Source organism: Bos indicus, chromosome 29, assembly GCF_029378745.1.
Source record: "Bos indicus isolate NIAB-ARS_2022 breed Sahiwal x Tharparkar chromosome 29, NIAB-ARS_B.indTharparkar_mat_pri_1.0, whole genome shotgun sequence".
NCBI lineage: Eukaryota > Metazoa > Chordata > Mammalia > Artiodactyla > Bovidae > Bos > Bos indicus.
Genome location: NC_091788.1, coordinates 35,051,509 through 35,079,205, shown reverse-complemented (window position 1 = coordinate 35,079,205; position 27,697 = coordinate 35,051,509). Strand labels below are relative to the sequence as shown.

Here is a 27,697-nt window from a genome sequence, read left to right as displayed (position 1 = left end):
AACCCAGAGAGGAACATCCACTATTTCCATACTTCTTCCCTGGATGAGTGTGAAGTGTTACCATTTCTGAAACTTTTTCTAGTCCTCAGGATATAAGAGAAACTGCATTGTATTGATAAAAGTAGACTCCTGTGGGCCTTGGGATCCTGAGTAATGTTAGTGTCAGAGGGAGAATTAACATAGCCAGTGGGTGTGTCCCTGGTTCTTCATTTGTGTCCTAGGGTGTTGTCTGGCTGCATTAAGATATTATCTGTCCTACCGAGCCACCATCTCGACAGAAGTCGCATAATCATTCATGCATTAATTCATTCAGTCACTCTTTATTGAAGGACTAATCTGGGCAAGGCAAGTTGCGGTGCCTTCATTGCACACCCGGCAACTATAAGGATGCCAGAAACAAGGGAAGGAGGCAAGTAAACAGACTTAGATCCCCAGGTCTCACGCTTCTTCGGGGAGAACAGTCACACAGACCTGAGCCTGGATGCCCGAGGGCCATCCTGCATCTCTGACGGGCTCCCTGCCCAGGAAGATGCAGACTGACCACACAGCCCATGGGTCTGCACACAGCCTTTGCGGGGGTGGGGGGGTGGGGGGTGGGAGGCACATCCCCCCAGGCTCCAGCAAGTACCTTAGCTTGGAATCCTTCAAATTTGTTCCTCGATCTCCCATGTCAACAAGCACTCTTGAGTGTCCTGGGGAGGGAAAGGTAAGGAAGCTAGCAGATCATTGGCAGGAGCCTAAACCCCTTTATTCTGAGAACTCCCAGATAACCCCAGAGTTCCATAAAGCACCCCTCACCCCCTGCCCACCCTGCCACATCTCCTCCATGGCACCACAGACCCCTATCAGATCGTCCAGACAGCCCACCTGTGTTCTTCCCCTGCTCCATCCAGATTTCCAAATTGCATTCCATCTCCCCTTTTACCCAGCACATAAAATAAAGCCCAGCTTTATCCTCCAGGGCTTGGAGGCGGCAGGCTGCCCTTGATCCCAGAACTGGCAGACCGGAATGGGCAGAGCTGTGATTAGACTGATTGATGTGTCTGACGCCTCCCACCCAGGGACAGTCATCAGGGCCGCTCACGTTTGTCAGCCTTTTGGCTTTTTGGCAGGTGTCTGTCTGCATGAACAGAAGGACCATGATTAGGAAGGGGCGGCCCCACCTCCCCTTGCCTCCCAGATCCGAGGCTGTCCCCGCCCTCCACCCACAGCCTTCCTCTTCCCTGTAAACAGTCTCCCTCCTCCTTTGACCCCTTTGCTCCTCCAAATCAGATGCATGAAATGGTTTTGCAACTGACTTTATCACTGCTATCTAATTCCCTGGCCTCATCCCCTGAAGACATCTAAGATGAGAAGAGAGAGAAAAAGCAAACTTTAAGAGTGAAATACCGGCATTTGTGACAAGCAATGCAGTGAAGCATGCACCATAAATCTGCTCCTTTTCACAGACCCGTGTTTGGCAATTAAGACCTCTGCCCGCATGCCCGGCAGTCTGTCAGCATCCCCTGCTCCCCGCGTGTCCTGTGGGACGGCCCTACAGTTGCCAGCTTTCTGGAGTCCAGGGGACTCTCTAAAGACATGTCTGGAAAAGTCACAGTATGGATTCAAGTAGGTTTAGAAAGACTAGATCAAACAAAGATGAATTGGGTCCGTGTGGGGATGTTCTTTAACACAGGAGGGCTCAGAGCCCTTGCATGCTAAATCTATAAGAGGGAGAAACAGTTTGGAACATTTCCAAATTTAATCAAACAGCAACCAGGTTTTTAGCCTCATTTAAGAGAGTGTTTCTGAGAAGCCCGTCACAGCATGACCACCTGGGTGACACCTAGTTCCTTGAGGCTATAAAATCCCATTAACGTGCCACGCCTACATTTCCACCCCCTAGGCTCACACTGCAGCTGGTCCACACAGCCTAGCCCCCAAACTCTTTATCAATGCCCACTATCAATAAGGCCTCTTGACAGATACAAACGTGTTAGCGAGTTTTCTATGCCCTTTCCTATGATCAGACCCGTCAAGCCGACTTGGGCAGGTTAGAAAGCAGCCTTTGCTTTCTGTGAATACACAAACTTTGTGATGAAACTCCTTCTTCTGTAGCATCCGAGAGCCAGCTAAATCAACATCATTTTGCCACCAACCTGCTCGGAAGCAGCACACATGACCTGATGTTGAAAAGTGAGGGATGCTGGTGCTGGTTAGATTCCTTCAGGATCAATACCTTTGAGGGACTACAGTCAAATGGGGAAGGGGTGGTCCTTCCAACAGGAACCCTACCAGTAGGATTCTGAGAACCTGGTCCCTAAGGCTCCGGAGGTGTCAGGGGACCAGGAGAATTCAGCCCCTGGGATCCTGAATCACAGAGATTCCTGGGGGACCTTGCTTCTGCCGTGGTGCTGGGAGGCCAGAAATCCCTAAACTTGGTCTCCCCAAGTGAACCAATGGAGCTGTGGATGAGACACAGATCTCATCTGGAAAGAGGCTTCGATCCTCTGCTACCAATTCAGCACCCCAGCTCAGCACACGCCCAGAGTCTGTGCTCCTGTGGGGGCTGTGAATGCATGGCCAGCCCCTCGCCTTTCAACCTCGGCATCACGTGTGCACGCACCCAGCCCTTCAGCGTTCCTCATCTGCATCTTGCCCCACCACCTCTGGTTTTTGTGTGTTCCTTTATTTTTCCATCCCTCCAGAAATGTTTGTGAAAGCCGGTATACAAACTATATATGATGGATATATAGCTACTGTATATAATATGTGTGTTTGTTTTCATTTTTCTCTCCTGTGTGTCCCTCACCCGATATAGAGCTAAGTGAGCCTACAAGCTCATCTTTGTTGCAAGGTCAGTATCCCCCCACCCCCTGCTTTATGGGTTCTCCCCTCCCCGCTTTCTCCCAGAGCCTCCTCCCCCTGCCCTGCTGTGTGTTCCCCGAGGCTCCTGTCTGTCCAGCAGCTAGTGGATGGCGGCAGGCACTAAGTGGGTTACTGGGAGCCGATGAAACTCCAAGGACCCCCTTACTCTCTGCTCACATTGCCCTCCTCCCCTGAAGGGCTGGGAAGGGAGAAGAAAAGAAACAACCCTATCTTCTCAAAGCCTGGAGGTCTGCATGGAGACAAAAGGCTCAGAGAGTGAGGCTTGGGGCAACAGGCAGAGAAGTCCACCCACTGAGTGCTTCTCATAGGAGCCCCCAGTGAAAACCCCACCCCCCATCAGCCACAGAAGTAAACCTCCAGTGCAGGGAGTTTCAGAGGGTCCCTAAGCTGCCACAGAGCATTCATGGGGAGTGTCTTCAGGGAGGAAGGTGGGCAGGTGCCCCTGCAAGGTCCTTGGAGTGGACGCCACTGAGCTCCTGTCCAGAGCCCGACATCCAGGGGTGCCGTGCACTTGGGCAGGTCAGGAAGTATCGTTCAGACTCAGTTTCCTCTTCTGAGCCATAGAACTGACCCGCCTTACAATCTGAGCGTTGTTCTAGCCTTCGCCTGAGAACACATAGTAAAAAGGCTTTGAAAACCACCAGGTGCGTCTTGAACGATTGGAGCCCAGTCTCTGGTTACAGGAGCCCCCCATATCATGATCCAGGGGTTCATGAACTCATTTCTCAAGCCCTCTCCCTAGCTTCTTTCCACCTCTTCCATGCCAACCCTCCCCACACTATGATACCTGCATCTCTCGCCTCGTTTTACTCAGCCCCTCAAATTTTCTCAAGGTCCCTAGCCTAGCTAAAGTGATTCATTTAGACCATGACGAAATGTTCAGAAGTGGGCCCAGGCTGAGTGGTGGAGTCGGACACATGGTGTGTGTGCCGCAAACTTCCTGCTGAGGACAGTGCCGACCCTCGGAGAGCCCCCCGGGAAAGCGGCTGTGACCACAGTGAAGAGAGGGTCTTTCCCCACTTCTTGCCATCCTTCTCATCCCACCTAGCACCCCCTTCATCCTGTTCATCCACTCACATCTGGCCATGCAAGTAATCATCAGAGGATGGCATTAGACTTGGGGAGGGGGAGACGGAAGGAAATGAATTATATGGAAAATTATTTGACAGAAGAGGAGAAAGCTTTTATGGTGAGAAGATTCAGGGATGCAGTATTCACCTTAGTGATATAGAGCGCCATGGTGATGAACCACAAACAGGAAAATGAAACAGAAATAGAAAGAAAGGGAAGTCAATGGAAGGCTCCAGGTTCAATTAGTGATTCGACGTATGCTTATTGAACCCCTGACCAAGGCATATCCACAGATCTCGAAGAACGTTGGAAAAGTAGCAAAGGACATAAATGGTGAAAGGGATGTGTGAGAGGCTGGAGGTAGGCAGAGGAAACTTGCAAGGGACTTTAAGTGACTTACAGTGACTCAGCTCATTGTAATCATTGATATCTGTATTCTCAGCTGGAAAGGGAACTTTTGAAACAGGGATTGGTTCCTAAGGAGTTAGAACTCCACTGAAGGTGCACCCCATGGATGGAGGAAGCACATCCCACATCGAAGCCAACAGTAACAAAACTGACCAGAAGCAAACAAATCCCTGCCTGGTTCTGAGCAGGGCACTAGGAGCAGAGGCTCCACCTGCCGACTCGGAGCTGAGCATCCTCACCGCGCTCTGTGCTCTGTGATCCACTGTGAATGTGGGGCAGGGTCTCCATGCCAGCTCTCTTCTCTACATTGCTCCCACCCCATCACCCTTCTCATTGGGTACAGGGCAATGGGTCAAGGCCAGTGCTGTAGATGGTAGAATCCTGGAATATTCCAAGACTTGGATTAGTGTGGTTTTCAGTATAGCTGTCGGACTCTTGTACACTAAGGACTATATTAGAGAAAAAAGACCATGCTCTCGGGACATTTATCTTATGCATCCCTCTCTCTGTGTGTATGTGTGTGTTGCTTTTTCCTCCTCCATGGCTAGCCTACCCTAGAACAGAGAGCTACCTCGCTTCTCTGGAATATGCCCAGGTTATGCTCCCCTCATCTAGATGGATTTCCACCTATGAGGAACACTTAGCTTTAAGAGACATTCCAACCTATTTTGTTATTCAGTATCCGAATGGTCCAGAAGGATCCAGAAGAGAATTTAGTTCCTTCTCAGCATTGTCTGCCACCCTGATGTATTTCTCTGCTCCCCCTCTCGCACACACAATGGATTGCGTGTCCCCCTCTTGTGTTAATATGTAGTGCTGCAGGACTCCTGCCAGCATAACTAAGGACTGGCGGATCCACCACCATCCCTCACGCCCTCCCTCATAGGCAAGCGTGCCGGGGACGCACTCAGCGGCTCGGTGGCTGTTCATTTCCCATCCCTGGCCCATTGTCTTTTATCTCCTGGGCTAGGAGTCAGATTCGATGGTATCAGTAGTCTGGGGAAGGTCGGCTGATTCATGCCGGCGAACCTCGCAGTGACCATCAAATCATCTTAATAGAGAATAGGGGAGTAAGTCAACTCTGTGCATCAGAAGAAACAGTTGCAGTGGGAGAGAGGATCTGTTCTTCCCTGCTGAGGATGAGAGAGAGCTCATTAAACCCAGCCTCTCAGCAGTTAGCATTTCTATGGTACATGTGTCTAAATACAGAAGGTGCCAAACTAAAATCCCCTCGCCCTATTTCTGGAATGTTTGTGTATCTTATGTATCCATTCTGGCATGAATCCAGCCCTCTTCTGCTCACTAGGACAGCAGCCCTGTGCTCACCTAGGAACTTGGATTCAGCTGGGTTTGGTGGCAGAGAGATCGTGTTATAGATTGACCATTGACTTCTCTGAGTCACCACTTTAATCTTTGATTACTGATCTGCCCACAGCCTTTTCCAGAGTGGCTTCTTGGGGCAGCTAATGTCCATTTGGATCAAGAGTTGTATCATGTCTCAGGTGCCTTTAAAGAGTAGACTGAGAGTTTGAATACATGGGGACCTACTCAGGTGTTTTTGGTCAAATGTTCTGGTTGAGTTTAATGGAGTCATCTCTAGGTTATCTTTCCTTCTAAATGCAAGGATCTTTGCACAGAGAATCCTATCACTTCGATGCAAAAGGCTTTAATGTCATTTGCTTTTTCTCAGCTTTATTTTCCCTTATTTCAGGTATAATGGATGAGTAAAATCGTACGATATTTAAAGTGTGCATCATGGTGATTAGATACCTGTACACAAGATGGAGGGCTTCCCAGGTGATGCTAGTGGTAAAGAACCCACCAGCCAATACATGGGACACAAGAGATGCAGGTTCAATCCCCGGGTTGGGAAGATCCCCTGGAGAAGGAAATGACACCCCACTCCAGTATTCTTGCCTGGGAAATCCCATGGACCAGCCTGGTGGGATACAGTCTATGGGGTCGCAAAGAGTCGGACACAACTGAAGTGACTTAGCATGCACACACGCACATACTCTGTGGACGATTTCCAAGCCTCTGTATCCAGGTGAACATATGCAGAGGCCCCCAGCTAACGAGGAAAGATGAGAGGTCAGCCTGCTTCTGGCCAGTCAGCAGGACAGGCTCTATGCATTGTCCTGAGAGCCTAACTGGTGAATGGAGGTCTTTCCTGGTCCAGCCAGCAGAGGGGAACTGATGCCCAGCATTTCCCCAGGCAGGTCCCAGCATCTGGGATGCAGATCTTACTGTCTTAGATCACCCCAGAGAGAGGAAGCCCTCGGGGCCAGCTGGTTACAGTCTGACTCATCAAGAGAGGTCAGCTATCAAAGGCCTGGCCTCCTCCAGTACACAGAACCTCGCTCACTAATATCTCAAAGATGCATAGATGAATGCCGGTTAACTTTACAGATCAAACAGAGCATGGGCACCTGCATTCATATTACTGCAGGAGGGCCTAAGCTTTAGTTTTATAATAAAGCCTGCAGACTTCAGGGCTTCCCTGGTGACTCAGATGATAAAGAATCCACCTGGAATGCAGGAGACCCAGGTTCAACCCCTGGGTTGGGAAGATCCTGGAGGAGGGCACGGTAACCCACTCCAATGTTCTTGCCTGGAAAATCCCATGGTCAGAGGATCCTGCAGGCTGCAGTCCATGGGATTGCAAAGAGTCGAACACAGCTGAGATATAAACACTTCCACTTCTGCTTCTGCAGACTTCAACTAATTAGAAGGTAGTCTGGTGACCAAAGAAAAAAGGTTGTTCTACAGAGAAGTGTTTATTGGCTTAGGGGCTCAGGCTCCAGGGTACTAGCTTCCCCAGCCAAGACACGGCAGGGATGCTGGATCTCTGAATCAGAGATCCAATGTGAGCATTCTGCCCCAACCCCCACTCAACCTATGCCACCTGACTTCCCAGCACAGCAGAGGGGCACGTGTCCAAGGGCTGGGCTGTGGCCAGGACAGTACAGGGTCTGGGCCAGTTCAGCCTCCTCCCCTTAACCATCAGAGGGTAAAGTGAACGTCTCTGGCTGCTTTCTGCCTTAACGGTGGCTTGTTTTCCATTTCTTTTAGAAGTGAAAACCACAACTCTGCCCCCTGGGAAAGGTTGGTATGTTTACTTTCCAGGCAGCTGCTGCCTTGGGCTTGGGGGCGCAAGACTCATCGCCTTCTTGCAAGATGCGTTCTCTTCTGCGCTAACCCCAGGAGGCAGCCCGGTGGGGACCGCCTGACCTCGGGCCGGCCCTGTGTCAATTCAGATTAACCATCCCCAAGGCCATCGATTCTCCCTGGGTGCCTCCCCTGCAAAGTCTAACTTGTCTTTGCTGGCAGCACGAATGGGGACCTGTCAGTGCCCAGAATAGCTCCACGTCTGGGCCCTTCTGTAGCAGGCCCGCCTCTTTCTTTGCACACGATGCTCTCATGCAATGATCTTCTTGGACCTTGGCCTTGCATGCTGGCCTCTGCTTACCCCATTCTCTCTTTTTCTAACTTGGAGCTGGAAGGGAAGTGGCAGGAGGAAGGGGTCAGGGGAAGGAAGGGGGCGGTTCTTGGGCGAGTCACTTGGCTACGAATAAAAACTCATCTTATCCGGGGGCTTTCATTCCATCCAGATGTTTCCGATGGGTAAATCGACAGTCGTCACAGGTCTCCGGGACCCTGACAGTCCTGGTAATTAGTCTCTTCAGGCCTCCAGAGCTCGCTAATGAGACTGAGGAAATAAGGCCTTCCCCGCTGAGTGGAGGTGCTGCTAGATGGGGCACACGGACCTCCTCTGTGCGGCCGCATCACCGAGCAGATGGGCTGAGCTCTTACTCTGGCCAGCACGGGTTCTGAGAGGGCCTCGTGCCCAGAGCCCGGGATCCACAACCTGCCTGGACAGCAGGTCCTCCTCTCATGGGGATCTTCCTGTGCCGATCAGTGTGGGCAGGCCTGGGGTCCCCACCTTGCCCGGTACCCGGGCTGGGCGGGCCCTGCAGCCTCACTCTCTGCTGTCTTCTCCTCTGGAGATGTGAGTGGCCCACAAAGCCACAGCTCCAAGTCCATGAAAAGAAAATTGTATTTGGAGACAGAAATCAAGGGACCTTGGGGACATCACTTATGAGTGAGTTTCCACACATTAGAGCAGGAGATAACAGCCTTTATCTCCTACATGAGGGGCTTCAAGGGGCCAGAACCCATTTCCAGGTGCAAACACTCCACCTGGAATCCTAACCAATGTGGCCTTACCTCTGGGTATATCTTCCCTCAACCACTCGGATTTTCAGTGACTTGTATTGGGAATTGTTAGAAAAGTGGGGGAGAGGTGTTTGAAAGAAGGCAAAGTAGGAGAAGAGTGTTTTGCTTTGTTTTTAGTTTGGTTTGTACTTTTCTTTTTCAAGTAGAATTGTAAGAAAAAGCAAAACACACACAAAGTAGGTATAGACACGTCAGCAGGGTCACTGTTCTGGCCCCTTCCTTCCTTCAACTAATGTTTGTTAAGTACTTGCTGAGGGCCCAGCTGGGCACAGACCCTGCCCTTATGAAGCTCACAGCATGGAGGAGGAGACACATGCGAGACTCATGAAGGGAACTGTAGGACGGGTGTGTATTTTAATAGTGGGATGTGTATGGTGTGGTAGAAAGGAACAAAGCAAGTCAAGGAAGGCTGCCTGGAAGAGGTGGCTGAGGCCAGATCAGAACCTGGAACAAGGAGTAGAAATTAATCTAGTGAAGAGTATTTCAGGCACAAGGGGTGATGGTGGGAAGGAAAGAGAATAGGCTGGAAAGTGCACACTCATGTATACACATATGTGTGTTGCTGATGTTGTGTGGAGTGGGAGCAGAGAGAGCCCAAGGCACACGTGTCCAAGAGTGAGGCTAAGGAGTCAGAGCAAGCCTCTGAGTGTCCTACGGAGCAGCTGAGAGGTTTCCCAAAGGCCAAGGGAATCGAATCCATTAGTGGTTTGGTCAGCTTGGAATCACAGAAACATCAGCCTGGGGTTGGCATAAGGAGTCAACACAGAAAGTCCAGGGTGGGTGGTAGACAGCTGGTGCGTGGACTCTGAGAGGATGCGAGGAGACCCCGCCTCAGGTTTCTCCAGGAACCACCACTGTTTCCTTCTCCAGGGCAGCTGTGTCCAGAGAGATGCTGGGTGGGGAGTAGGAAGGGATGGGGAGGTGAGGTCCTGCTGGGCCAGGGGGGCAGGCGGTGTCCAAGGGGGCACCAGCCCCACGGACACACCTGGGAGAGGAGGGAAGCTACAGAACATCATACTCTGAGCTCCCTCCCCGCTGCCTCACTCCCAGCAGGCATTTCATTTCTTCTCTGGGAGGCATTCTCTGATATGGGGGATCAGGGCCCTCCCCACAGGCTCCCTGTGTGCATCCCAGTAGGCAGCAGAGCATCCAGGAGCCCCAGGGGACTAGGAAGAATCGGAACACAACATGCACCCCAGATACCCGCCACACCGCAGCCATTGCCAAGTGCCCGGCGTGTTTGCCAGCTCCCAGCTGCCTCCCGCAGGGCGCTGCAGACTCCCTGGCCAGCAGACAAGGCTTCTGACTTTTCTTGCCTGGCCAGATCCCTGCTGGGCTGTCTGCCTGGCGTGTGCATCCTCCATCCACCTCCCTGGAGAAGTGCGGTCCCCGCAGCCCAGAGGGGTGGAGGGCGGCAGGGGCAAAAAGCGTCTCCATGCGGGAACTGGCATCGTCCCCCTTTTCCTACCAGGAGCCGGAACAGGAGGGCCACGCTGGGATGAGTGGGGAGTGAGTTTCAAAGCTGTGTGAGCCAGTGTTCAGGAGAGAAAAGAGGTGAGAGAGGAAGGGAACCCTTCGTGAATTGCCTGTGTGTCCAGACACGTGAGCAAAGTGAGCAAAACACACTTGGAATCATGGGCAGTGTGCCTGGGGGAGGGCCATGCAGCCACCAACCCTCCCATCACACTTGGAACCTGGCTCCCAGGGACCCAGAACAAACTCCCCGTCTCAGAGTTGGCCTCGGGCAAAGGTAGGGCTCTCCTGCCAAGAATCTTGGGGTGTCCCAGAGTGGAAGGGTGTCCTCTCTGGGGGCAACTTCTCTCCTGAGATTCTGAAGAATGCTGTATAGAGTCAGCAGTGACTGGACATAAAAGCTGGGGTCTCTGGTGATGATCTGTATAGAAACAGGAGATAGATTTTAGAAGATGCAACCAATTTGTGATCAATGGTCAAGGATAAGCAAATCTGAAATTGAATTACAAGTCATCCGGAGCTTTGGAGGTTTGCAGGGGTGCCCCTTTGTCACAGGTATGCGGTGGACTGGGAGAGGGAGTTAAGTTTTATGTCACCCAGACACTTACCTCCCTGGTGGGGAGCAGAGGAGTCATCTCTTGTCCTTCTCCTCGGGAGAACTCGCTCTGCCAAGGAGTTCTGGCCTCAGGAGCCCTGCGGTTGGGGAGGAAGAAAATTTCCTGTATCCTTCTAGGTTCTTCTGGCTGGCTTAATAATTAAGTTGACATGAAACAGAGTAACAGGAGAAAATAAAATACAAATTTAATAATGCATATATACATGAACAGAGAAGGAAATGGCAACCCACTCCAGTACTCTTGCCTGGAGAGTCCCATGGACTGAGGAGTCTGGTGGGCTGCTGTCTATGGAGTTGCACAGAGTTGGACATGACTGAAGCAACTTAGCAGCAGCAGCATATACATGAAAGGGGTTCCCCTGGTAGCTCAGTGGTAAAGAATCCACCTGCAATGCAGGAGACACAGGAGATTCAGGTTTGATCCTTGGATCAAGAAGATCCCTTGGAGGAGGGCATGGCAACACACTCCAGTATTCTTGCCTGGAGAATCCCCTTGGACAGAGGCACCTGGTGGGCTACCATCCATGGGGTTGTGAAGAGGCAGACACGACTGAGCAATTGAACTCACACGAACATGGAAGAGACAAGGAAACCTGATGCACTCACCAAAGTGTCCCAAACCTTAAACTTAAATACCGTCTTCAGCTAAAGAAAGAAGAGGATGCTGGGAACAGGGAGTTAGAACTTCAAAGGGAGAGGAGGCAATTCACATGGAGATGGAAATTCCGCTGTGGGGTGGCAGTTATTGGTGGGCAGGCAGAGATGGACACAGAGGGGAAGGCTAACAGACAGATTCTGCAGGTTCCTCCCTGTCGCCACAGCCAGTTCACACTGTGGTTACCTGTGGTGACAGCTCTCTCCCTGGAACGGGTCCTCCTTCTACATTCTTTACCCAGTCAGGTGTTGTTTTTGTTCAGTCGCTCAGTCTTGTCCAACTTTTTGCGACCTTATGGACTGCAGCACACCAGGCTTCTCTGTCCGTCACCATCTCCTGGAGTTTGCTCAAACTCAAGTCCATTGAGTCAATGATGCCATTCAACCATCTCATCCTCTGTCGTGCCCTTCTCCTCCTGCCTTCAATCTTTCCAAGCATCAGGGTCTCTTCCAATGAGTCAGCTCTTCACATCCGGTGGCCAAAGTATTGGAGCTTCAGCTTTAGCCTCAGTCTTTCCAATGAATATTCAGGGTTGATTTCCTTTAGGATGGACTGGTTGGATCTCCTTGTAGTCCAAGGGACACTCAAGAGTCTTCTTCAACATGACAATTTGAAAGCATCAATTCTTTGGTGCTCAGTCTTCTTTATGGTCCAATTCTCACATCCATATACGACTAATGGAAAAACCATAGCTTATACCATGCAGACCTTCGTCGGCAAAATGATGTCTCTGCTTTCTAATACCCTGTCTAGGTTCATAGCTTTTCTTCCAAGGAAGATCAAAGCTTCTTCCTCAGTCTTGAGCCTTGACTGTTCTCAGCTTAAAATAATCTGTGTGCCAAGAGATACTTTGGGGTGGTGAGTCACCACCCTTCACTGAGAAGCAGCAGCAGAGACACAGAGGCTGGATGACCTGGTGCATTTCAGACTCATAACTGTTCAAGGGTAGGCTTAGGTTAGAAAAAGAGCTTTGTTCCAAAGGCCTAGGAAAGAAATCATATGGGCATTGCTTCCAGGCTAGGAGTTCTAAGACTTGAGAACATAGTTCCATATGGCATTAGGGAGCCTGGCTTGATGGTAAACTGTATTAGCCAGAATTGTCTCCATGTCCAGCGTCTGAGTCAGGCAAGCAGGTCTAGCTTTGTCCCTTCAACCTGGTGAGGATGTGGACTTAGAGGGGGCACCGGCTTCAAATGCCTCTACTAAATCCAGTGATAGCATCACCGACTCAATGGACACGAATTTGAGCAAACTCCAGGGAGACAGTGAAGGACAGAGGACACTGATGCGCTGCAGTCCATGGGGTGGCAAAGAGCTGGACACGACTGAGCAGCTGAACAACGGCAACACAGTCCAGTGCAACAGAGGCTGCCAGAGCAAGTGCTGTCTGAGAAGACGCCTTGCTTCATTAGGCGCCTAATTCATTTGGGCATCCAGACGTGTGTGTACTGTTCATGAATCCTAACTACATTTGTCATTGGAGTTCATGGTCATGGGGCTCAGGGAGCCGGAAAGCTTAAATGATAGGGAAGCTGCTGGAGAGTGTTATGACCTCATAGTTACCTTGCCTCCCAAATCTGGCTCCATCTCCAAGAGTCTCTGTGTGCAGGCCAGGCTGCTGTGTGGCTCTTAGAGAAAAGCGCCAACCATCTCCCCTCAACAGACACATGCCATGGCACGCTCTGCATCCCTCTGTCCCTGGAAATCTTCCTGTGTGCACAGCCAGAGGCCACCTGTCTCTTGGCTTGATCCCACCTCATGGCAGCTGGTTTTGACCTTCTCAGCCTGTGGAACTTGAGGGAGGTCTGATCTTAGCTGGTCTAGATGGGGGAGAGGCCAAGAGCAGTCCTGAAATACAGTGATTAACAGAAGCAATGCCAAGGCTGCGGCAGCATCTTCAGGGGTATGGTCAGTGTGTCCACCAAGTCCTTTCCTGCAGGACAGGTGGAGCAGCTGAAGGGCCACGTGGATGTTTGAGGCGGGCAGTACTCAGAGGGGTTGGACCATGATGTAGACGATATAGGGATTTCGCCTTACCGAAGCTCTGGGTAGGGTGTTCATGAATCCACCACCTTCTTCTTGAACCTGCCCCCTGAGCCAGGGCCTCAGCGTGTTCTGATGGCAGGGGAGTAGCGGCCACCTGCACACTGAAACCCACACCTCTCAGCCCCTCCCTGCACGGGCGGACTCCCCATCACCTAGCTGTGTCCTCGGGATCAGGCTGTGGAGGGTTCATTCCCCATGCAGTCCCAATGTGTGGACCTGGGGCGCTGGAGGCTCCTGGCTGGAAAGGCGCCTCCATGAGGCAGGGTGCCTGGCTCATGGCAGGTGTGTTCTGTCTGCAGGCCCTGGTGCCGTCAGCGAAGTGAGCAATGGGACGTCGTCGAGGAGGGCGGGCTGCCTCTGGCTGCTACCTCTCCTGGTCTTGCACCTGCTCCTCAAATTTTGATGTGAGAGCCGCATCCCCAACGGGGAGGAGCCGCCGCACCGCCAACACGTCAGCGATGGCAACCGACAGCAACAAGGCGAGCACCCCTGTTCTAAAGCAGACACGATCCCACCAAATTCAGACAACAGAGCCGAAGGGGACACAAATTCGAGGGAGGGGAACAAAGAATGCTCTGGGAAAACGAATTGAATGAGGACACTGGAAATCACCGTGCAGATACCTAGGTACAGCCGAGTTTTCTTTCTTTTTCCAAATGGGAAGAACACCCGTGGCTCTGGACCCACCCGTAAACTGCATGGCGTGACCTCTGTTACCAGGCGGGCAGGGGCTCAGCCGCTCTGCCCACCACAGTGCCCCCCCACCAAGGAAAATTCTGGAGTTCGGCCACCCCAAATTCAACCATTCCATAGAGAAGAACTCAGAGGGAGGCGAGCGGGCCCGTTCCTGGACTGTGTCCCTATGTTGCGTGTGTGATGAAATGCAGCATCAAAAAGATAAATAAAAAGGAAAAAAACAAGACAGCCTGACAGCTACAACAATCCCACAATCAACAGTCACAAAAGATATTCTTAAACGTTCTTTTTTTTTTTTTCCATTTTACTACATGGACATCATGGATAATAAGGGATTCTGATTCATTGTTAATTTTATTAATTATATTTTCTGATATGAGTCTAAAACTTAGTGCAAAAACAAGATAAAACTAAAAAAAAAAAGTACACAGATGAAAGGGGTGAAGGGAAGTGTGTTTGTTAAAGGTTAGACGTGAATAGTGTACTTCTTACCTAGGTTTACAACTGGTGGACCACACACCAGGTACTGACCACCTGGTGAGGATTTGGCAAATCCACCAAAAAAAAAACCACATACAATTTAACCAACATCTCCACCAGCGCTACAGATTTCTTCTTATTCTGTGCATTTAATGCAGACAATACTATGCTTCTACATGCTGTTTAGAAACAGAAGGGTGACCTGCACTGTATCTTGAGTTTGCTGACAATGCTTCTTTTGATGACATATATTATATAGTATATATATATACATATATTTTTTTTGTTAGAGTTCTAGCCATTTTCTTTCTCAGCAGGGTCCTTTCTCAAACATTACTGCATGCTGTATATGGCGTTAGCTGTGTGTTGCTCTTCTAAAAGATGATAGAGTTTACTGGTAATTGTGTAATCAGCTCCTGCCTTTTTATTTTCTTGGGTTATTCACATGTCAGAGACATTTCTAAAACGCGAAAAGAGAAACCAAACACTAACACCAGGCACAGCATCTTTTCCAGGGGCGGCTCTCGGACACGAGGGCTAACGCGGGAGGCCCGGCTTCTCCAGCAAGAGCCCCGGGTGTGGACAGACAGCAAGCAGCCGAACCAACTCCGCAGTCAGTAACCACTCGCTTTAGCCCGTCATGGGAATCTAGGATGCCTTTGTGACCGCTGGAGAATCGAATCCTCTTGGTTTATTTTATTTAATTTCCCACCTTTGTGTGCGTGTGTATGAAAGAGAAGAAAAGGCAGTTTTTAGGTAAACTTTTCTTCGTCCCCCGAAGTCTGGGAACCGGAGGGGCCTCGGGGAGGGGTCCTGATGTGGTAAGGGAAGGTGGGATTGGGGGCTGGGAGGGAAGGGTTGTCTCTGACTTGACATTAAAAAGTGTTCCATGTCCCTCTTCACCTGGTGTGGTACCTCATTGTCAAGCAGGGGGTGTGGGGGAGCAGAGCCTGCCTGGCTCAGGCATGAAGGAGGGGTCGGGCTCCTGACTCAGGCTCTCTGGCCCCCTTGGGGGTGGACTGGGGCTCCCTGTGGTGTGGGCTCTGACCACAGGCAGGGGTTTGGGAAAACACTCCTCCATTACAAGCAGGGGAGGTGAGGCTCTGGCGACTGCACCTCCAGTGTCTTCAGGAGGACCTGCTGTGTCCACAGCTCCCCTGGTAACCCAGATGGCAAGTCCAGGGACAGCTTTCACATATGATTACTTCCGGGTGCAAAGTGCAGCCATCGCCCCCCCCCCCAAACATCTGAAATATTGTGCGTGAGTATTGACAAATTGGCCAGTGTGTCGGGGACTTGCCATCCAAGCCTGCCTCCCAAACCTTGCCTCTAGCAACAAATTAAGAGCAAAGGTAGGTGTTAATGCAGAATAGTTTTCAGATAAGTCTAACCTGTTGTGATTCTGGGATTTCAATAAGCAGCTGGAGAGTCGCTGAAAGGCAGAAATGAGGTCGGAGCTGAACCATGCAGGGATTACTGTGCTGTGTCCTTGGGGGCCAGTCCCACCCGAGAGGAGGAAGTGTCGGAAAGCAGTCGTTTCATTTCCAGCAGCTCCTGGCAGCTTTGAGAAAAGCTTGTTAACTTCATGTTTCTTTTTTTAAAAAAATTATTTTCTTTTTTTCATATTCTTTCCCACTGGTTTATCACAGGATCTTCAACACAGTCCCGTGTGCTCTACAGTAGGACCTTGTCCTTTATCCATTCTAAATGTAATGTTTTTGCATCTCTTAACCCCAAATTCAGTCCGCCCTTCTCCCACCCATCCCGCGTCATGTTTCTTTGTGCCTTTTCTGACCTTCCACCTCCGCCAGCAGGTGTCAGATTCTCCAGCTTCTTCCTGGCAGCGTGGTCTGAAAAAGTCTGACCAAGCCTTGCAGATCTGGGCTGCCCTGCAGTCATTCTACCCTATGTCTCAAAACCGCTAAAGGCAAGGAGCTTGTCTCCTTCCAGTGAGAGTGGGTGAGATATACTAGCTTCCGTGTGACCAGAGCTTCTGTAGACACGGAGGACCAGAGGAATTCCATGCAGATTGTGCATCACAGGAATAGTGCAGGAAAAAGGCAGATTATTTCCATACTTCTCAACTTGCACCCAGAACCGCTCTGAATAAAACGTACCAGGGCACTTTGCAGACAGTCTTCTCAGACCTTGCCGGGATGAAAGCACAGCATGACAGGTAACCTCCATGTGATTCAGAGCTTTCTCATTCAGATTTACTAAGCATGATTTACTTCACGCATCACCATCCTCCCAGGAAGGATTCTATCTGTCATGACCAGCTCTGTAAAGTGATACCGATGAAGAAGCTTTCATTTACCTAGTCACCATTTCCATAGCCCTTCCTATCTCGAGGCTCTTTAGAGCTGTGGACATTCCCAAGCGTGTGTCTGATAGAACCAGCTTTGCCATGACCTCTGGCCTCGGCAGCTGGGAGAGCTCCCTGCCCTGCCTCCAGAGGGTTTCTTCTCTTCTTCTGTTTAGTGCAATGCACAAGTTGTGAACTGCTGAATTTCAGTCTTTTTTAAAGGGTGCCTACGAGGCAGGGCCTCCCGCCAGGCTCAGAGTTCAGTCCAGGAGGATGTGGTTTTGATAGGAGCTCATGGAGTGATTCCCTAGCTTTTCTTCTCAGGAAAGAAGCTTGGAAAGACAGTGCTCGCTACAGCAAGTAAAGAAGGATCCTGAATAGCCTGTGTGGGTGGTTTTCATGGTGCAGGTGCCAATGGATGCCCGTCACTGCCTGCCTGGATTTCAGACATACAGGACCCCTTTGGAACTCAAGTTGTGGTCATGTTTCAGGGTCCAGGCACCACCTCTAACCTTAGGTTGTCCTTTGGGGAAACCATGATTGTGGTTTTGCAGATTTTATCCTATAAAAGTGTGTGTGTGTGTCGGAGGAGCTGCTAATAGTGGGGTTCGAACCCTAATCACTCTAACCACATGCTCGCAGAGAAACCCATTCATCTTCTTTCAACAGAATATCTGCTCCTTTCCAACCTCACAAGTGCGAGCTGCTCTTGAGTTCCTGCCGTGAACTCTCTCCCCATCAATGCTTCTGCACAATTGGTTTAGATGTCTAACGTGTTATAGAACTGGTCCAAGGATGTCCATCTGACAAATGGGATGTGCTGAGCTGGAGCTGTCTTTGCCATCGATGAGCCACAAATGCTTGCGTCTGTTGCTATGGATGGTGATAATGATGGTGATGATGAAACACAGTTATTGCTCTTCAGGCTGGAAAGAAGTTCACAAGTGAATGGACCCTGGAATCTGATGGAGGTCCAGGACACTTCACTGGACTGACCCTGCCTTTACCTTGTACCTCTGGACCCTGAGTTCAGAAGGGAAAACAGTCTCACTAATTAATCCCAAGAAGGTCCCTCTACTGTGTGGTTTGTTTAGTAAAAGTGTATCATCTGGGAACAGCAAATTGCTCCCAGTTTTTTTTTTTTTAATTCTTATGAGGGTAAACATTTGAGGAACTTTTCATTAGAGCACAGAAGTCTCTGCAGATGGCTAGAAGTGGCTGAGGGGTGAGGTCTGCCCCATGAGCCTGCCAGCTGCCCTGATACTTGCTCACCAAGTGCGTATGCTCATGGCAGTCACCAAACAGCTGAGACTCAAGAGTGTTTGTATCTGTGTAAGGCACTACTACTACCCCTCTCAAGCATTTTTTAATGTTTATTTTTTAAAAAATATTTATTTGGTTCTGCTGGATCTTAGTTGCAGCAAGCACTCTCCTCTTACTGCAGCATATGAAATCTAGTTCCCTGACCAGAGATGGAACCCAGGCGCCCTGCATTGCGAGCACAGAGTCTTAGCCACTGGACCACCAGGGAAGTCCCTTAACGTTTATTTTAAACCAAACCCCAGAACTAATTTGGTTGCGAGCTTACTCCTTGGGCTTTGAGGACATGGAAGCATCTCCTTCGTCATTCCCATTGTGGCTGAGTCAGCCTGTCCAAGAGCATCGGTGCTCACCCCTCTCAGCTCTTACTTCCGGCCGTATTTCCAGGACTGCCCAGCTCTGTCTTCCTTCAAGACAATACGTGCAAGTCAATAGCGCTGTGATATATGAGTAACAGAGCTCTGAGATCTCTGCCCCTTCATGCTCACGCACCTCCCACAACTCCCATCTTCTCCCATCAGGTCCATATCATGGGATGAGAGCCACCTGGCTTTCTGCAAAAAAGACTACCCCTAATTCCTGAGCATTCCATGAAGGTCATTTCTTACAGTGTGTAGCTGATGCATTGGGGGCATGGACCTTTACGTAGGAAGCATGGTTTGGCTTTAGTTGTTTGCCTGTTGATTTTACCTCCAGGCAAGCCTGCAAATCACCTAGATACTTGCTTCTGGCATATTACATGAGTGTGTGAGTAGATTTCCATTCCTTAGGGCTCATTAACATTATTTGAAAATGAAGTATTCCTCTGTCAGAATATCTATTTGATTAGAACTTCCTAGAAGTGTAAGTTGGCTATGGCTGTACACTTACCTGGCTTTCAATGAATCTGATTTTTGGAATTTCTGAATATCAGCATAGTATTCTGGGAAGGAACTGAATTGTTAATCAGTAGAACTAGGTTTTAGTTCAGATTCTAGCTAGGCTAGAATCCTTTAGTTAGGCTCCTTTTCTGTTTCCTATGTATGAGCTGTCATGATGGAAGATTGCTATTTTTTTTCCCTCTCTTTGAAATAATCAAGTATTTTGGGATTTTAAAAAGATTTCTACAAGAAGCATTTTTGGAAAGTTGTTTTTTTTATATATATAAATGACAATTGAAGGTGTGACTCTGGGCAATTTTATAGCCAGTGCATTGTCTTTGTTCCCAGAATGGCTTATAGGAAGGGAAAACATACCATCAGAGCTGCCAGTTTTGCAGACTTTTGAAGTGGTTCCTCAAGGAGAATTTGAGGGATGGACATCATAGCAGTTGGAAGGGAATGTTTTCTAATAAAAGACAGTGGCTTTTTCTGGGACGAGCAATGATGTTAGCCCCATGCTGTTGTTCAGTTTTGTTTTCTATATGACACAAGAAAAACAAGGGGGAAATAAACTGCCAGATATCTTAAAGTCTGCAGAAGGAAACTATATTGGGACTAGACAAAACTCTCAGAGTTCCCACTAAGTGTGTGTGTGTGTGTGTGTGTGCGTGTGTGTGTGTGTGTGCATGCATAAGTACCTGTGCACGTGTGTGGTGTTTACTGTAATTACTTAATTCTTCAAAACAGATGACATCTGTTATTCCCAAGATTCATCTTTAAAATAGCAGGAAATAATAATGAAAAGAAGGTCTCCAGATAAGGTTTTTAATGATCACATCACATCCTCCTGAACAAGTATTCTCCTCAGGAGAAAACATTGGTGTGGATCTCATTTGAAATATTTGTGTGTCATGGGCTCAATTCTTCATTCGCCATGCTCCCTACACCTTTCTTCTCACACCCTAGACCTTCTGTTTCATTTTCAAATTCTCTGAGAGGAGCAGGAGGATGTAAAGGCAGCAGGCCCAGCTCGGACCAAGCTTCTTTCGGTTGTGGAGTTGAAGAGAGGGCCAGGTGGGGTCACACCTCTCCTGCTCTGTCAAGGGAAGGGAGAGCACTGGCTCACGTGTGGGCGAGGGGGTCCTTGTGTTCCCTGGGGAGGACGAAGGAGACAGCAAAGGAGAGTGCAATCAGTGATCCAACCTATCACCAGTCCCAGCTATTGCCACGTCATTCCCTTCACTCACACCCACAGTTCTCATCTGTACTGGACCCCTCGGAAAGGGAGGCAGGCAGGAACTGAAACGTACGGCAACAGACGTCATCTGTTAAATACAGAATCTTTTCTCTAAATGCCCATGTTATGTTTAAAACATGAGAATTATGGAAATGAAAAGATGAAATAGAGAAGAAATCCAAAAGGCTAAAGTTATCCTTTCTGTACATGGGAAGAAGTCTACCTGTACAGATGGCAGGCGTGTTCCGTGCTGCTGACGGGAATCCTGGGGAGCAGAGGTGAGGCCCCGCCTCCCGGCTCCCCCAGCACAGTGAGCTCCGCTCCTCCACAGGCTCTTGATGACATACAATCAGGGTTTGCATATTTAAAGTGGCATGCGGACTGCTTGTCAATTTCCCCTCACTTTTTTGAGGAATGGGTATAGGTGGAGTAAATAGAATATGACACAGGCAGACAAAAGATGCCTTCTGGTCCAGACACAGCCTCTGGTTTGCTGTGGGATGCACAGCGGGTCATCGTACCTTCCAGGGCCTTGATTTTCCAAACGGGAAAATGAACGTTGGCCGAGCTGCTGTCAGGAGTCATCGCGAGGTCTGAAATCCTCAGCCTCCTTCTGTATCCTCACATGGCTCACATCTGTTTCCAGAATTAAGACAAGGCCACGTTTGAAGCCAAGACAGAATCTTTGGACCGCCATCAGGCAGCCGTCAGCCTCGTGGTGCTGTATAGGAAACACCCCTTCACCACTCACTGGGGAAGGACCTCCTTCTTTTGGGATGATATGAGATGGGAAGAATGCCTGCCATTCTCATACTTTCAGTTGTGAGGCTACTTTCTGAAAGTCAGAAGACAAAACACAGAGGTGCTCTCAAGAGAAGAAACCCCAAAAAGGTACGAGTGTTCAAAATGCTCTAGAGAGTTTTGGATGCTGTGTGAGCTATTTCAAACGCGCCAGTGAACTCCTTGTTTAAAAAAAACCCTACTGTGGGGCTTCCTGGTGTTCCAGGGGTTAAGACTCCCCCTTCCAATGCAGGACATGTGGGTTCCATCCCTGGTCGGGGAGCCAGGATCCCACTTGCCTCATGACCAAAAAACCAAAACAGAAGCGATATTGTAACAAATTCAACGGAGACTTTAAAAATGGCCCACATCAAGGAAACCTTTAAAAAAGAAAGCCTGCTATCACCTTGGATTTACTTCTAAGTTGCTTAAATTTCTCAAATATACTTGAGAAGAGTTGTGTTCAACATGCTTTGACATGTAACGAAGTAAACAATTAAAAAGAAAAGCAAAACCCGAGCCCCTTCTGGAATCACCCAGGGAGCTGTCCATAGGTTAGATCCAGTTCTTTAGGAATGGGGACGCAAAGGCACTGGGCTCTGACTGCTCCAGCTCTTTACTTCCAGACTTTCTGCTTCTCCTCAGTATAGGTCTGACCGCTGCAGGGAAAGGCAAACCTGCTTGTGTTGTTATTTGTAACAGGGAGTGATTTTGTGATTTTGGCTCTTCCTTTACACCTAACAGCTCATAGCCCACAGTGAGCCAAGGAAATTAAATCGATGCTGTTTTGTTGTGGCGGTTGTTTTCTGTGAGGCCTAAGGTAGTCAGAACATTTTACTCAAAAAGAGCTTGCTTAATTCACCAAACACTTGCATGTTAGGGTTCCAAAATGTCAGTATAGTTCATTCCTCTCGTTAGCATTTCTTCCCCATGTTCTGGGTAGGGGATGCCTTCCTCCAAGGGTAAAACATCATCTACTAAGCATGCGATTGAGCCAATGTAAGCACAGCACGTGTGTGAGAGGGTCAGGCAAACCATTTGCCCAGCGCTGGCTCCGAACAAGGAAATCAATATTCTGTAGTGTAATTCACTAGTCAGAAGTAATCGCCCTCGATCACAGTGGCGCAAGGGCAGTAAATTCATTACAACCTGTTTGCTGCCACTTCTCTCACAAACCTCAACACCACTGTTTTACAAATACTTCAGACACCCTGGCCTCCTGATCATTTTTGCATTAATATATGTCTTTTTTCACAGCTACATATAGAATCATTTTTCCAAAACGTTGGCACACTCAGAGCATCTATATTAATGCCTCATCATTCCTTGTCTTCAAAAGTATAAAAGAATAATCAGTCAGGCAGAGTCCAGGGCATAGGATGATCTGAGCACCAGGACACTGGGGATCAGACTGGAATTTGTGAATAGAAGCTCGGTCTGTTTCCATTAACAGATACAGCAGTGTTGAGGTGCATCCCTGAACCTTTGATGAAAAAATCTTTCCAACTAAATAACCCATCCCCCCTGGATCACCCACAACTCTTTTAGTAGCATTTTTCTATGTATTTCCCTCTATCGCCTGTTCTTTTCCCCATTTGCTTCTTCCGGTGCAGCCCACCTTTGCAGTAAAAACCTAAGAAGTAAGCTATCTGCTGCTGCTGCTGCTGCTAAGTCACATCAGTCGTGTCCGACTCTGTGCGACCCCATAGACGGCAGCCCACCAGGCTCCTCCATCCATGGGAGTTTCCAGGCAAGAGTACTGGAGCGGGTCGCCAGTGCTTTCTCCGTGCTATCTGAGGAGGATCAGTTTCAAAAATCAGAAAGTGCGCTGTCCACAGTGTTGTACTAAGACCCCTTTGTTTACACTAGGGGTTCAAAGAAAGAGATGTGATCAGTCTGGGCAACCCCCCCGGGAGAGTGCATTAGGTGTTCCTTGCCCTGACATACATACACATCAGCCCAGATCATTGCCAAGGGCTCCGCTGGCCTCTGAGGCTGCTCTGAGTGGTAAGTTGCACCAGTGCATCCCAGTCACTAGGTTAACAGGAAAGTTGTCTATGCTCAGGCTCTTTTATTCAGCCTCAGCCACCTAATGAATAACCCAGATTAGCCACATGAACAGAGCAAAGAACTCCAAGTTCCATCATTTCAAAAGTTCCTTGAGGAATGATGTCAGCAACATGGCGGATAAGACATATTTGTCTTATCTCCCCGTCTCCAGGACAACAGCTCAGCACCTATCCATGGAAAAACCTTCCTGCATGAAGCTATATGCCCAGGGCCTTGGAGGGGACTTGCCCACTTATGCATTGCGTGTTAGGCACATAGATCTCAGTCCTGGCTGTGGGCCCAGCGGTGGTCTGTGAATTTGGCCCAGTCCCTCTCAGCTGAGGAAACTTGAGCTTTAGCATCATGAGAAAGCCAAAGGGAGGTGTCACAGCTAGACTTTGCAGAATCAAGAGAAGGCATATAAGCTGAGGAATTCTGCCCCATGAGAGAGCAGAGAGCATGGGACAGTCATATCTGCAGAAGGTCTCAGCTTCAGTATGCATAGCAGGGCCAGGCATTTCTCTCCCAGAGTCACTCAGTAAAGACAGGAGGAAGTGACTGCCACCTTAAATGTGAAGTTAGCAATGCAAAGCTTCAAGGGTGTGAAAAATCAACACACATGACCCCCCTAAATGATCATGATAATGCTCCAGCGACCCACCACCAACACATGCAATCTGCAATCTTCCCAATAATTCAAATAACTGTTTTAAGGAAGCTGCTCACATTGGGTTTGGTGACAATTTTTTGGATATGACAGCAAAAACACAAGCAAGAAAAGCAAGTGTAAATAAGTGAGATGATGTTCCAAAGCTAAAAATCTGCAAAAAAAATTGTCAGCACTATATATAAAATAGATAACTAACAAAGACCTAGTGTATAGCACAGGAAATTATATTCAATACTTTATAATAATCTAGAAGGGAAATCTGATAAGGAATATATATATGTATATATATATTTTTTTTTCATATACATACATATAACTGGATCACACTTGAAACTCACATGACATTTAATCAACTATACTTCAACAGAAGAAAGAAAGAATCAACAAAATGAAAATGTAGCTTACAGAATAGGAGAAAACATTGCAAACCATGTATCTGATAAGGCTTTAAAATATATTAGGAATATATACAACTCAATCACAGACAAAAATTACCTGATTTTTTAAAATGAGAAGAGGGACTAAGTAGACATTTTTACAAAGAAGACATACAAATGGCCAACATGTACATGCAAATATGCTCAGTATAATTGATCATCTGGGAAATGCAAATGAAACTCACACTGAGAATCACCTCACACACGTTAGGGTGGGTGTTATCAAAAGTGAAGAGAACAAGTGTGGGCAAGGATGTGGGGAGAGGAAACCCTTGTGATCTGTTGGGGGGAATATAAACTGGTGCAGTCACAATGAAATAACAGCACGGGGGCTCCTCAAAAAATTGGAAATGTAACTACATACAGTCCTGCAGTAGCATTGTTGGCATACTTCCAGAGGAACGAAAGCAGGATGTTGAAGACACGTCCGTACCACTATGTCCATCACAGTGTTATTCACAATGGCCAAGACATGGAAACAACCGCAGTGTTCCACTGTGGCTGAATGGATGAAAAATGATGTGATAATGCATATTGTATATATATCATATATGTGCTGTGCTTAGTCACTCAGTTATGTCTGACTCTCTGCGACCCCATGGATGGACTGTAGCCCACCAGGCCCCTCTGTCCATAGGAGTCTCCAGGCAAGAATACTGGAGTGGGTTGCCACGACCTCCTCCAGGGGATCTTCCCAACCCAGGGATCAAACCCAGGTCTCCTGCATTGCAGGAGGATTCTTTACTGTCTGAGCCATCAGGGAAGTCCATATGCTATATATGCAATGTATAATATATAGTGTGTTTGTATAAATATGTGTGTATATATAATATATATTTATATACAATTCACCACTTGAAATAAGAAAATCCAGTCATCTGTGACACCATGATTGGACCTTGAGGGCATTGTGCTAAGCCAAGGGACTTCCCCTGTGGTCCAGTGGTTAAGACTCTGAGGTCCCAATGCAGGGACCCAGGTTCAGTCCCTGGTCAGGGAACTAGATCCCACATGCCACAGCTAGCTGTTCGCATGCCACAACTAAAGATCCTACCTAAGACCCAGCACAGTCAAATTAAGTAAATAAATAAATATGAAAAAATATGTTAAGTGAAATAAGTCAGCAGAGAAAGACAAATACTGTACAATGGCACCTAAATGCGGAATCTAACAAAGCCTAACTCACACTAACGGAGAGTAAAACGGTGGCTTCCAGGTGCCGGTGGGCGAGATAAAGGGGGTGTTGGTCAAAGGGACAGGCTCCCAGTTTGGGGGAGGATGGATACACGAATGTATAGCTGAGTCCCTTAGCTGTTCACTTGGAACTATCACGACATTGTTAACCAGTTATATCCCAATACAGAATAAAAAGTTTTTAGTTTTTTTTTTTTTTTGAAGTACAAACCCCCAGAGATAATATAATCAGCAAGTTTGGGGAGTTTAATGCACAGTGTGGTGACTGTAAGTAACAATACTGTCTTTTGTACTTGATTCTTCATCAGAGTCTTATACTTGAAAGTTGGAAATTGTGTGACATGACGGAGGTGCTAACTAACCTTATTGTGGTCCTCATTTGGTAATAGATAAGTGTAACCCATTATCACAGTGTAATCCCTAAATTTACACGTTGTTATTTGTCAATTATAGCTCAATAAAGCTGGGGACTGGGACTTCCCTGTGGTCCAGCGGTTAGGATTTCACCTTCCCGTGCAGGGCGTGAAGGTTTAATCCTTGGTCGGGGAGCTAAGGTCACATATGCCCTGTGGCCGGATAAACCAAAACATAAACAAAAGCAATATTGTAAGAAATCCAATAAAGACTTTTAAAAATGGTCCACATTTTTAAAAAAGGCTATCTTTGCCTTAGAGCAGAAATCAGCAAACAAACAAAATTAAACTAAATTTAAAAAAATTAAAAACTGTGCATGTTCCTTAAGGGAAGGAGAAGGTCATATTAAAGTCCAGATGCCCAGTCGCTCTGTGGGTCCTGATGTGAGAGACAACCAGCGCAGGCTCAGTGAAAGTTTCCACTTCCACCCTTACATCACATGAGAACTTACCCTTCAGAACTTTAGGTCTCTGCAGAGAGTTGAAAGAGGAATTCAGCAGACGTTTGTTTTTCTTACAGAATCTAAGTTTATGTAACGACTTCTTTCAGTCCCATTGTTTTCCTTACATTTCTGAATCATGTTATCTTCTTTCTGGTGTACGTGTTCCTGAAAGTAAACAAGCACCTCTCTAGAAATCAATGCACTGCCTCAGTGAAAAGCAGTTACATTGGAACTGGGTAAGAAACCCATGTATACACTGCCTCATTGTTTATTCAGGACCTAATATGTTCCTGTGGAGAAGGCAATGGCGCCCCACTCCAGTACTCTTGCCTGGAAAATCCCATGGATGGGGGAGCCTGGTGGGCTGCAGTCCATGGGGTCGATAGAGTCGGACACAACTGAGTGACGTCACTTTCACTTTTCACTTTTCACTTTCATGCATTGGAGAAGGAAATGGCAACCCACTCCAGTGTTCTTGCCTGGAGAATCCCAGGGATGGGAAGCCTGGTGGGCTGCCGTCTATGGGGTCGCACAGAGTCAGACACGACTAAAGCGACTCAGCAGCAGAGGCAGCAATATGTTCCTGACACTGTGGTAGGTGTTGGGGATGCAATGAAGTGCAGCTGAAGCCATTCCTGCTCTGGAGATGTTTCCAGTCTGGTGGGTGAGAGAGTCAATAATAACGTTATTATACACATACACATACACACACAGCACCCAGCATTTCACAACCCATGGTAGCTTTCAATTCACTTTATTTCGTGGATTCGGACAACCCACCTTTGGGGCACTTCTCTGACTCTGATTTTCAGATCCCTGTGTTCAGGCATAAGGAGGCACAGGGTCACTAGAGGTGAAGCCAGGATGGTAACTCAGGGGCCTGACACTGGAATCTGCACCTTCCGTCTCTGAGCTGTCCGAGCTTCCACGAATACCGCTTGAATTCAGTGCTGAGATTCATGTTGAACTTTTTCAAGATGTGGCATGCACTGAGTGGCATGTCATAGTTTAGCTGGCATCTTTTCCTTTCTTGTGGTACATAAACTGACAAATGAGCGGATGGGCACAGGAGGAGCAGCATCTCTGCTCTAGTCCTTGCCCCCAGGAGAGCAGCACACACACGTAGCACGCTGAGTACTGAGATCTATACAGCTGTTTTTATTACCATCATTTGGACTTCCCAGGTGGCATTTATTTAATAAATTTATTTAACAAAAAAGAACTTAAGGGCAAATTATATTAGAGTACCCCTCTTGGTTTAACATTTCCTGATGACTATGAAGAATTTTTATACTCAAATATTTCTTCCAAAATGCTATCGTGAGATTTTTTTAAGGCATTAAAGTGATGCCATTTCCCATCTTTCTAGATGGTTTGATCTAGATGGCCTTAATTTAAGCCACCATGATTATTATTCTCCATGAGTCACACCTCTAAACA

General features: G+C 48.1%; 1 protein-coding gene across 6 annotated transcripts in view; it reads left to right on the top strand.

Moving 5' to 3' along the window:
- Positions 1–15,451, top strand: part of NTM (neurotrimin) — a 964,182-nt gene extending 948,731 nt beyond the window's left edge. For 3 of the 6 annotated variants that reach the window (XM_070783417.1, XM_019955366.2, XM_070783421.1), the window contains 3 exons: positions 2,801–2,836; positions 7,420–7,452; positions 13,673–15,451. In XM_070783417.1, coding sequence (XP_070639518.1) covers positions 2,801–2,836; positions 7,420–7,452; positions 13,673–13,776 — 173 coding nt within the window. In that variant the 3' untranslated portion in view covers positions 13,777–15,451. The remainder of the gene's footprint in view (positions 1–2,800; positions 2,837–7,419; positions 7,453–13,672) is intronic. The other 3 variants (XM_070783419.1, XM_070783418.1, XM_070783420.1) reach the window with 3 other exon arrangements.
- Positions 15,452–27,697: the final 12,246 nt, after the last annotated feature.